The sequence below is a fragment of the Ornithorhynchus anatinus genome, chromosome X1 (genome assembly GCF_004115215.2).
Source record: "Ornithorhynchus anatinus isolate Pmale09 chromosome X1, mOrnAna1.pri.v4, whole genome shotgun sequence".
NCBI lineage: Eukaryota > Metazoa > Chordata > Mammalia > Monotremata > Ornithorhynchidae > Ornithorhynchus > Ornithorhynchus anatinus.
This window is the reverse complement of record NC_041749.1, coordinates 44,883,308-44,893,578: the sequence shown is the minus strand read 5'-3', so window position 1 is coordinate 44,893,578 and position 10,271 is coordinate 44,883,308. Positions and strand designations below refer to the sequence as shown.

At 48.9% G+C, this 10,271-nt stretch overlaps 1 protein-coding gene across 3 annotated transcripts in view; it reads right to left on the bottom strand.

Annotated features, from left to right (window-relative positions):
* Nucleotides 1-443: 443 nt before the first annotated feature.
* CATSPER3 (cation channel sperm associated 3) overlaps nt 444-10,271 on the bottom strand; it is a 32,341-nt gene continuing 22,513 nt past the window's right edge. For all 3 annotated transcript variants that reach the window (XM_029050012.1, XM_029050015.1, XM_029050013.1), the window contains 4 exons: nt 8,024-8,164; nt 5,587-5,706; nt 2,016-2,173; nt 444-619 (listed from right to left, as the gene is read on the bottom strand). In XM_029050012.1, the coding sequence (XP_028905845.1) occupies nt 532-619; nt 2,016-2,173; nt 5,587-5,706; nt 8,024-8,164 (507 nt within the window). In that variant the 3' untranslated portion in view covers nt 444-531. The remainder of the gene's footprint in view (nt 620-2,015; nt 2,174-5,586; nt 5,707-8,023; nt 8,165-10,271) is intronic.

The window sequence follows — 10,271 nt, the reverse complement described above, 5'->3', positions numbered from 1 at the left end:
ATGAAGGAGAAACATTCAGGCTGTATGTCCCTTGGATCCAGCCACTTTCGAAAACCAAGAGAAACAAGCTTGGAATATATGTACTTTGGGCTTCCTGAGCATGGAACATTAGCCCATCACTGTAGACTGTGAGCCGCATGTGAGACAGCCTGATTATCTTGTATCTACCCCAGTGTTTAATACAGTGCTTGACACAGGGTAAATGCTCAACTATTATAATTATTAATTATCATTATTATTATTCAAGGCACTCTAGGAACACTACATCCCAGTTCCCTTCCTTCGCCTGGGGTTCTTGTTCCCAATCCCAGGGGTTGGGGAATTTTCCAGCAACTGGGGGAGAGAAAGGGAGAGAGAGGAAGAAGGAGAGAGGGAAGGAGATGGAGAGAGAGAGAAAGGAGAATGAGCCAAAACACTCAAGTGAGTTGCAAGAAACAGAAGGCTGATGATCACTGTTTTGTTATTTTAATGGGAAAACAATTTCTTACTTGTTCCAAACTTCAGCAGGCCACCAGCAGGATGTTTCTATAACTACGAAGTCACTGATGATTTATTTTCTAATTCCTCCTCCATCATCATATTGAAAACATGTACAATTTCATAATAGAGTTCTAGGAGCCTAGAATGAGAGAGGTGCATTGTGGGGCGGAGCTGGAGGGAGGGGCAGTGCACTGTGGATATCAACAGGCCCTGGGCTTGGAAAACCAAAGAGCCAATGGCTACCACGTTCCCCTAGGAAGTTGCCCTAATCTCTGGGCTGTCCCTGAAAGAGACAAGCTCCCGGCTGACCCAGGGCTGTTAAAGTGCTCTTTGTTAGGGTGTCCGTTTGTCCAGTTTTGTGATAGTCCATTATCAGCTGGTCTCACCCCACCCGGTGTGGATTCAGTTTGGGATTTTAATTTTCAGTTCTGAGGGTCAGAGGCAGTCTCCAAGGCCACCAAGACATAAGAGAAGAATGCAACTGCTCTGCAGGCCCTGGGGAGTCAGGGTTCCCCCCCAGAAAAATGCTCCAGGTTCAAGGTCCCCAAATGATCCGTATAGCTGTGTGGCCGGAGTAACGCCCTGGGCATTTGTTGAGTCTCGTGGCCTCCATCCGTGGGGAAGTCAGGGATCACCCTACTCAGTTCCTGCTTTGGGGACAGAACTGTAAAGAGCAGGGGGGTCCCCCACAGGCAGCCCCCTGCCTCGGTTCCTTACCTTCCTCAGTCCTCTGTGGACTGCACTGAACCATCCCAGCCTGCTGTGGGAGCCGGGCAAGGGGCAGCTGCAGCCCCTGAAGGCTTTGACTTGTAAACACCAGCCGTGAGCTCCAATTAGACCTAATACCTCTAATTATTTCCTCACCACCCTTACACAGGGAGCTCCAAGGATCCACTCTAGTAGATCTACCTTGGCCCAAGGTACCTTGGGGTTTCCACAGAGTTGAGTAGCTGTTCTTAAGGTGCAGCTGGAGGGGAGGGGGTTCTGGAAGTGGGATGGGCAAGGAGGAGCAAGGACCAGAGCAGAGTTGGTGACCACTTGCCCAGGGCCTGGACACATTGCGAAAAGAATCAGTGGGGAGTGGGGGTCAGGGGGTAACCACGTGGGAAGCAGCGTGGCCTAGTAGGAAGGGCATGGACCTCAAAGTCAGAGGACCAAGGTTCGAATCTTGGCTCCACCACTTGCCTGCTTTTTGACCTTGGACAAGTCACAATTTCTCTGTGCCTCACTCACCTCGTCTGTTAAATGGGGATTAAAACTGTGAGCCCCATGTTTTTAACCTGATTAGCTTGTATCTACCCCAGTTCTTAGTATGGTGCCTGGCACATAGTAAGCACATGACAAATGCCATAAAAGAAAAAATTTCAAAGGCAATACCAGACTGTCCAGTGGGCCTTCCGGAAAACATTAGTCCTCCTCCACCCAATGCCAATGTTGAGAGGAACTAAGATGAAATCTCATAGCTGGGTGCGGGGAAGCAGCAAAGAGAGAGAGAAAGCCTCATTGGAGAGATTTGGGCCCCTCCCAGAACCCACCTGTTGAGAGTATTGTCCTGGTTATCCAGGGATGTCAGGTAGATATCAATAAAAGGCAGAGTAGTACAAAATTCATCTAGAATCATTGGGTCTGAGTGACGAAGGGTCATCTTGAAGTTCTCCACCAGTTCACTGAAAGTCTTGTATTCGCAATTTTTCTAGCATGGAAAGGGGACAAACAGCAGAAGGGAAGTCAGTGTTAGTCAGCCAGGATTTATGGAGGGCCAACAGAGGGCAGAGAACGTCCACTTTGTAACACAGGTTCAAGACTAGACCCGAGCATATGCTCAAGGAGTTTACAATTCAGGGTCAGAGAACACAGGGGCTTTAAGGGCTGCAGGGGTGGACTGGCTATTCCCTCAGAGATGTGTGACTGGGCCACCGCCATCCACTGGACCTCGCTTGGAACATTTTGAGGATGGCGCCCAAACCTCACCTTTCTAATATGGCTAACACCCATCAGAGGTGTTGGGGAGTTGCTGGCGTTGGCCGCAGTCCCTGCCACATGACTCCCTTGGCACTCTGGTTCCCTCTGACGTTTCCTGTGGGTGGTGGTCATTTTGAGTTTCTCGGCTCTGTGAAGGACTGGGTAGCTGATCGAAGAACTTGAGGGGAGACCGTGGGAGGGAGTGTGATCAGATCTCAGCTCTCATCACCAGGGATGGTCCTGGCTTTTATGCCCACCACATCACATCGTCCAGGCTGAGCATGGCCCCGGGGATGAGGCAGACCTTGCCGGGAGGCGCCCTGCAGCCCTAGCTTCAGAATGACTGCTATTGAAAGGGACACTGCCCTTTAAGTGGCTCAACCCTAGCTCGGGGAAGGCAGGGGATGGCAGCCAGAGTGACGAATCTGGATACCCTCAAGTCAGCCAACAAGGTTTGGATGTGGGATCCCCTCTGCCTCTCTTCCCTATCCTGCATCCTGATAAAATCTGTTTTGTGGGGCAGGGGCCTGGAAGAGTAGGGAGCAGTGTGGACTAGTGGAAAGAGCATAGACCTGGGACTTAGAGGCCCTGGGTTCTAATCCCAGATCTGTCACTTGCTAAATAATAATAATAACTATGGTATTTATTAAGTACTTACTATGTGCCAAGCGCTGATCTAACCAATGGGGTAGATAGAGGGTAATCAGGTTGGACACAGTCCATGTCCCTCATGGGGCTCACAATCTTGATCTCCATTTTACAGATGAGGTAACTTACTTGCCATGTGACCTTGGGCAAGTCACTTGACTTCTCTGTGCCTCAGTTCCCTCAACTGCAAAATGGGGAGTCAGTGCCTGTATTCCCTCCTATTTAGACTGTGAGGCCCATATGGGATCTGATTAACCTCCAGTGCTTAGTACAGTGCTTGACACATAGTAAGCACTTAGCAATTATTATTGCAATTACTATCAGGCACAGCAGTCTGGGCATTTGCCACAGCTTACTGGTCCCGTTTTCTGTCCTGGCCCATGAACAGAGTTAAAGCAAGGATCTTCCCCCACTGCATCAGCTTCCTCACTGACCTCCCTGCCTCTACATTCTCCCCTCTCAAATCCACACTTCACTCTGCTGCCCAGATCATTTTTCTAAAATATTGTCCTTTCCATTTCTCCCCACGCCTCATAATTCTCCAATGGCTGCCCATTCCTCTCTGCATCAGGCAGAAACTCTTGACCATAAGGATTAAGGCACTCAGCTCTCTCCCCACTGCTTATCCTCACTCTTCTCCCACCAGACTCCAGCTCGCACTCTTCGCTCCTCTCAAGTCAACTGACTGAATGTGATTGATTCTCATCTCTCTTGCCACCAACCTCTTGCTCATGTCTTCCATTCTTGCCTGGAACTCCCTCCCCCTTCACATTCATTCATTTAATAGTATTTATTGAGCACTTACTATGTGCAGAGCACTGTACTAAGCGCTTGGAATGTACAAATCGGCAACAGATAGAGACAAAAACAATAGCAATAAATAGAATCAAGGGGATGTACATCTCATTAACAAAATAAACAGGGTAATAAAAATATATACAAATGAGTGGACGAGCACAGTGCTGAGGGGAGGGGAAGGGAGAGGGGGAGGAGCAGAGGGAAAGGGGGGGAAAGGGGGCTTAGCTGAGGGGAGGTGAAGGGGGGCAGAGAGGCAGCAGAGGGAAAAGGGGAAGCTCAGTCTGGGAAGGCCTCTTGGAGGAGGTGAGCTCTCAGTAGATCTTTGAAGAGAGGAAGAGAGTTAGTTTGGTGGAGGTGAGGAGGGAGGGCATTCCAGGACAGTGGGAGGACGGGGGCCAGGGGTCAACGGCAGGATAGGCAAGAACGGGGGACAGTGAGGAGGTGGGTGGCAGAGGAGCGGAGCCTACGGGGTGGGCAGTAGAGAGAAGGGAGGAGAGGTAGGAGGGGGCAAGGAGATGGAGAGCCTTGAAGCCTAGAGTGAGAAGTTTTTGTTTCATGCGGAGGTTGATAGACAACCACTGGAGGTTTTTAAGAAGGGGAGTGACATGCCCAGAGCGTTTCTGTAGGAAGATGAGCCGGGCAGCGGAGTGAAGAATAGACTGGAGCGGGGCGAGAGAGGAGGAAGGGAGACCAGAGAGAAGGCTGACACAATAATCCAGCCAGGATATTATGAGAGCCTGTATCAGTAAGATAGTCGTTTGGGTGGAGAGGAAAGGGCGGATCTTGGCGATATTATAAAGGTGAGACCAGCAGGTCTTGGTGACAGATTGGATCTATGGGGTGAACGAGAGGGCTGAGTCAAGGATGACACCGAGGTTGAGGGCTTGAGAGACGGGAAGGATGGTCATACCATCCACAGTGATAAGGAAGTCAGGAAGAGGACAGGGCTTGGGAGGGAAGATAAGGAGCTCAGTTTTGGACATGTTGAGTTTTAGGTGGCGGGCAGACATCCAGGTAGAGACGTCCTGGAGGCAGGAGGAGATACGAGCCTGAAGGGAGGGGGAGAGGACAGGGGCAGAGATGTAGATTTGTGTGTCATCTGCATAGAGATGATAGTTGAAGCTGTGAGAGCGAATGAGTTCACCAAGGGAGTGAGTGTAGATGGAGAACAGAAGAGGGCCAAGAACCGACCCTTGAGGAACTCCTACAGTTAGAGGATGGGAGGGGGAGTTACATCTGAGAGACCATTACTTTCCCAATCTTCAAGATCTTTCTCAGCCCACATCTCCTCCAGGAGGTCTGCCCTGATTAATTTCTCATCTCCCTACCTTGTGCTCTCCCACTTCAGCACTTCTGTGCAACCTACTCCATGGCACTTACACACATAACCCTTTACCTTATTTTAGTATTTACCTCCCGCAGTAGACTCTAAGCTCCTTGTGGGCAGGAATCATGAACAATCACTGTACTGTACTCTCCCAAGCATTTAACACAGTGCTCTGCACACAGTAAGTGCTCAGTAAGCACCTCTCTCCCACACGAACAAGAGAGGATGACCTAGCAGCTGACATCACTGGCATAAGCCAAGACCACCAGGCCACACTGAATTCTGGCCACAGGTTAAGTCCAGTTCTGCCCCCTCCCCGCACCAGCCAGCGCGATCTGCTGCTGAGTGTTCCCTTGTGACCAGTAACACACCTGTCTTTGCATCAAGTTGCTGACTTCTTCCTGCTGCTTCAACAGGATCAACCGCTTCTCTTCCAGAAGGGCAGCATGCCTCTCCATCTTCAGCTGTCTCTCAAATCTCTTGCTTGAGTCCTGGGAGGACCAGAGAGGAAAGTGAGGAACTGGCTTGGGGCCAAGAGGAAGGAGAGAACAGAGGTATTAACCTCTCTTCTCTCGCTCGCTACATCAAATCCAGCCCAAGACAAGCTGGGTCTTAAAAGGCACTTCCTCTGAAGGTTGGTAAATGAGTCACACAGACTGGAAGTGTTTAACCTCTTCTAGAAACTGTACCCCAGCAGGAGTCTCTAGGTTTCCACTGGAGACCCTTCTGACCACCATTTCATACCTCCCCTTCTTGCATCCTGTCTCACCCAGTCCTTCCTCATTCCCACCTCCCCCAACACGACTCCTGCTCCCCTCTCTAAAACACAAGCATGTGCACAAGCATGTGTGAATATGCACATGCACACACACACACACACACACACACACACACACACACATCTCTGGAAGAACAGAGAATAGCAGCAGGGAACAGGTGAAGAGAGAAAACAGCTCCTGTGGCCTCCTGTGCCAAGATGCTCTATACTACTTGCCACTGATCCTGCGGCTACTTCCTCAGTTTCCATCGTCCCAAAGGGTAATGAGGGTCCAACAGGTCAAGGAGCTAGGACCAACAGCAGGTGATGAAAAACACACACACTCCTCACCCTCTCTGGGCTAAGCAACAGAAACAGAGGGCTTGTGCTCCAGTCTTGATCTTTAATCCTGTCACTTTGCTTCCTTCCCCCTTATATTCTTATGTGCATGAATAAGTATAATAAGAAGAAGTATATTCTTACACCCTACTATTTCCCCTATATGTAATTCATCTTACTGTCTCTCACCCTCCTTGTGGGCAGGGATCGTGTCTACCAAGTCTATTGTGTTGAACTTTCCCAAGTGCTTAGTACAGTGCTCTGCACACAGAAAGTGCTCAATAACTATGGTTGATTGATTCCCTCACTTTGAGGTGACACCTCTCCTGCTTGTTGTATTTCTTCAGGAATCAGGGTCCAGAAGCCTGGAAAAGAAGACAACTGACGAGGGATTCCTGCTTTCCCAGATTCCCACCATAAGCAAGGACCAGGTCCCCAGAGTCTGATTTCTCCAAGATCCAGCCTAGTTTCTTCCAGGTCCTGTGCCTGTTAGCATGGCTGCGTGCTTTAAGCACAGGCTGTTTATCCCATCTTCAGAGGCCCCATTGCATTCATTTTTAGCAGGGAACACTTCTACCAACTCTGTTATTTTGTTATATTGTAATAATTATAATAACAATGGTACTTGTTAAACTCTTACTATGTGCCAAGCACTGTTCTAAGCTCTGGGGTAAATCCAAGTTAATCAGGTTGGACACATGGGACTCACACTTAATCCTCATTTTACAGATGAGGTAACTGAGGCCCGGAGAAGTAAAGTGGCTTGTCCAAGGTCACACAGCAGACAAATAGTGGAGTGAGGATTAGAACCTGCGTGGCTCAGTGGAAAGAGCATGGGCTTGGGAGTCAGAGGTCATGGCTTCAAATCCCAGCTCTGCCACTTTTCAGCTGTGTGACTGTGGGCAAGTCACTTAACTTCTCTGTGCCTCAGTTACCTCATCTGTAAAATGGGGATTGACTGTGAGCCTCACATGGGACAACCTGATTACCCTGTATCTACCCCAGTGCTTAGAACAGTGCTCTGCACATAGTAAGTGCTTAACAAATACCAACAACCCAGGTCCTTCTGTCTCCCAGACCCGTGCTCTCTTCTAAGTGCTTAATACAGGGCTGTGCGCACAGTGAGCACTCAATAAATATGATTGACTGATTGATTGTGCACATCCGAAGCTCTCAGTGTAGTGTTGTGCACATGATAAGCATCTAGTACAGTGCTGTGCACATGGTAGGCTCCCAGCACAGTGTTATGGTCACAACAGGTGCTCCGAACAGTCCTATGCACACTGGAGGCTCTCAGTTTAGTGCTGTGCTCATGGCTAGACACCCAGTACAGTGGTGTGTAACAGTAGGTGCCCAGTTCTGGACCCACAGTAAGTGCTCAATCAATGCCACTGACTGATATGAGAAGCAGCACGGACTAGTGGATAGAGCCCGGGCCTGGAAGTCAGGAGGACCTGGGTTCTAATCCTGGTTCTGGCACTTGTCTGCTGTTTGACCTTGAGCAAGTCTCTTCACTTCTCTGTGCCTCCACTACCTCCTCTGTAAAATGGGAATTAGGACTGTGAGCCCGATGTGGGACGTGAACTATGTCCAACCCCATTTGCTTGTATTCCCCCACAGCGCTTAGTACAATCTCTGGCACATAGTAAGTGCTTAACAGATATCATCATCATTATTATTATTATTGATTACTGTTGACTGACTGAGCCTACCTCTGTGTGGATGATCATCACGCCGATGAACATACTCAGGAACACGAAGAAGGCCAGCAGAATGAAGGTGATGGTGAATGCTCGACTTACACTGAATTTGCGCACATCCAGTTCATTCTGCAGAAAGGTCCAGCCATCCACCTGGAACAGAGAGCAGGATCTAACAATAACAATGGATAATAACTTTGGGAACAGAGTTCCCACATGGGGGATCATCAGGTCCCACAGGGGGTTTGCAGTCTAAGTAGGAGGGAGAACAGGAATTGAATCCCCATTTTGCAGATGAGGGAACTGAGGCACAGAGAAGTTAAGTGACTTGCCCAAGGTCACATGGCAGTCAAATGGCAGAGCCTTGATAACGACCCAGGACCTCTGCCTCCCAGGTCCCTGCTCTTTCCATTAGGCCAAGCTGCTTCTACTCAACCTGGTCTCCCTATCCTTGGAATGCCTGGAGGGATTGCAAAGGTCCCCCGGGGGGTGGGGGTAAGGAAGGAGGCGAAAGGTTGGAGGAAGGGAGTGGGGGTGGGGTTAGAAGGACCAGGGGGAGGGAGGTAGAAAGGGGACACATCCCTGACTCCCAGCTGGGCTGAGGAGATGAGGGTCGGATGACCAGAGGGCCGGAGCCTTGTGTGACTCCCCCAACCTCATCCATAACTGTATGGGGCCGACTACATCATGGCACCTACAGTGTGAGGGTAGCAAGTGTCGAACAAACATGCCAGGAAGCAGCCTGACCTGGTGGAGAGAGCATGGGCTGGGAAGTCAGACGCCCTAAGTTCTAATCCTGGCTCTGCTGCCTGTCTGCTGTGTGATATTGGGAAAGTCCGTTAACTTCTCTGGGCCTCAGTTTCCTCATCTGTAAAATGGGGATTCAATGCCTACTCTCCTTCTAGCTCCATTCCCTTATGTGGGTTATTCAGATCACCTGAAGGAAAATCCCTGCTGTAGCAGAAATGAGAATGGATTTGGGAACGTGATATTGGGAATTTGGGGTCATTCAAAAATGTGTCACTTTTGGTGGAGAGATTTTCTCCTCCCCACTATAGAGTTTGGGGTTTCCTTGGGCAACTGACGAGCATGGTCAGTGTTTTCATATCGCTTATGTGAGCATCACTGTTCTTCTCGCTCCAGGATAAAGCCTTACGTGGAAACCACGCTTGGATTTGCAGCTGGAACCGGACACCTCGGTCCAGTGACAGTACATTTCTTTAACTATTTGCTTCATTTGCAAATACCTGACAGGAGTGATGATTCTGAAGAAGTATTTACCATAGAGATATTTCTGGGTTTAATCCCCCAAAATGAAAACTAAAATAAAACCCAACATTCTGGAAATGAAAACCCACTGTTACCTCATTTTTTAAAAAACCCAACAATTAGTCATTGAGTTATATATTTTTTAAAGATCATCTCCACTTGTATTTTGAGAATGGGATTCTATCTTGGCTTTGCAGTCTATTCTCAAGCAGTTTTTGGATGAAAATTAGGGCTGAATTTGGCCTGGGGCATATTGGGGATTGGCATTTCCAGTGTCCGTGGCCAACCCGACACAGTAATGGAGTAATGACAACAACATCACTGGGTCTTCCAGTGCCAGTGGCCTTCCTGACACTGTAACACCATAATGACAAAAGCATCGCTGGGCATTCCAGCTCCAGTGGTCTTCCCGACACTGTAACGCAGTACTACTGATTGACTGATCAAAGCTTCATCCCATTACCACCGTTCCTTCTAAACTGTGAGCCTGTTGTTGGGTAGGGATTGTCTCTATCTGTTGCTGAATTGTACTTGCCAAGCGTTTAGTACAGTGCCCTGCACACAGTAAGCGCTCAATAAATACGATCGAATGAATCAGTGGGTGTTCCGGGGCTTTGCCAACTTTAAAGGGATCAACCAATTGTGTATGACCTGCTCATCTTGTATCAGCCCCAGGGCTTGATACAGTACTTGGCATATAGTAAGCATTTATCTTGTGTCTGCCCCAGGGTTTAGTAGAACAGTGCCTGGCACATAGTAAGCACCTAACAAATACCACAATTACCAAATTCCAGTTATTATTGTAAACTACATCATTTCTGGGGTCCCAACGGCTCTTACCCCAGTAGATTGTAAACTCCTCCCACTATATTTTAAAGTCCCCCCCCACTAGATTGTAAACTTCTCCTGCTAGATTATAATCTCCTTGAGGATAGGGATCCTTCCCAGTAACTGTTATATTGCCCTCTCCCAAGTGCTTCCTACAGGCTCT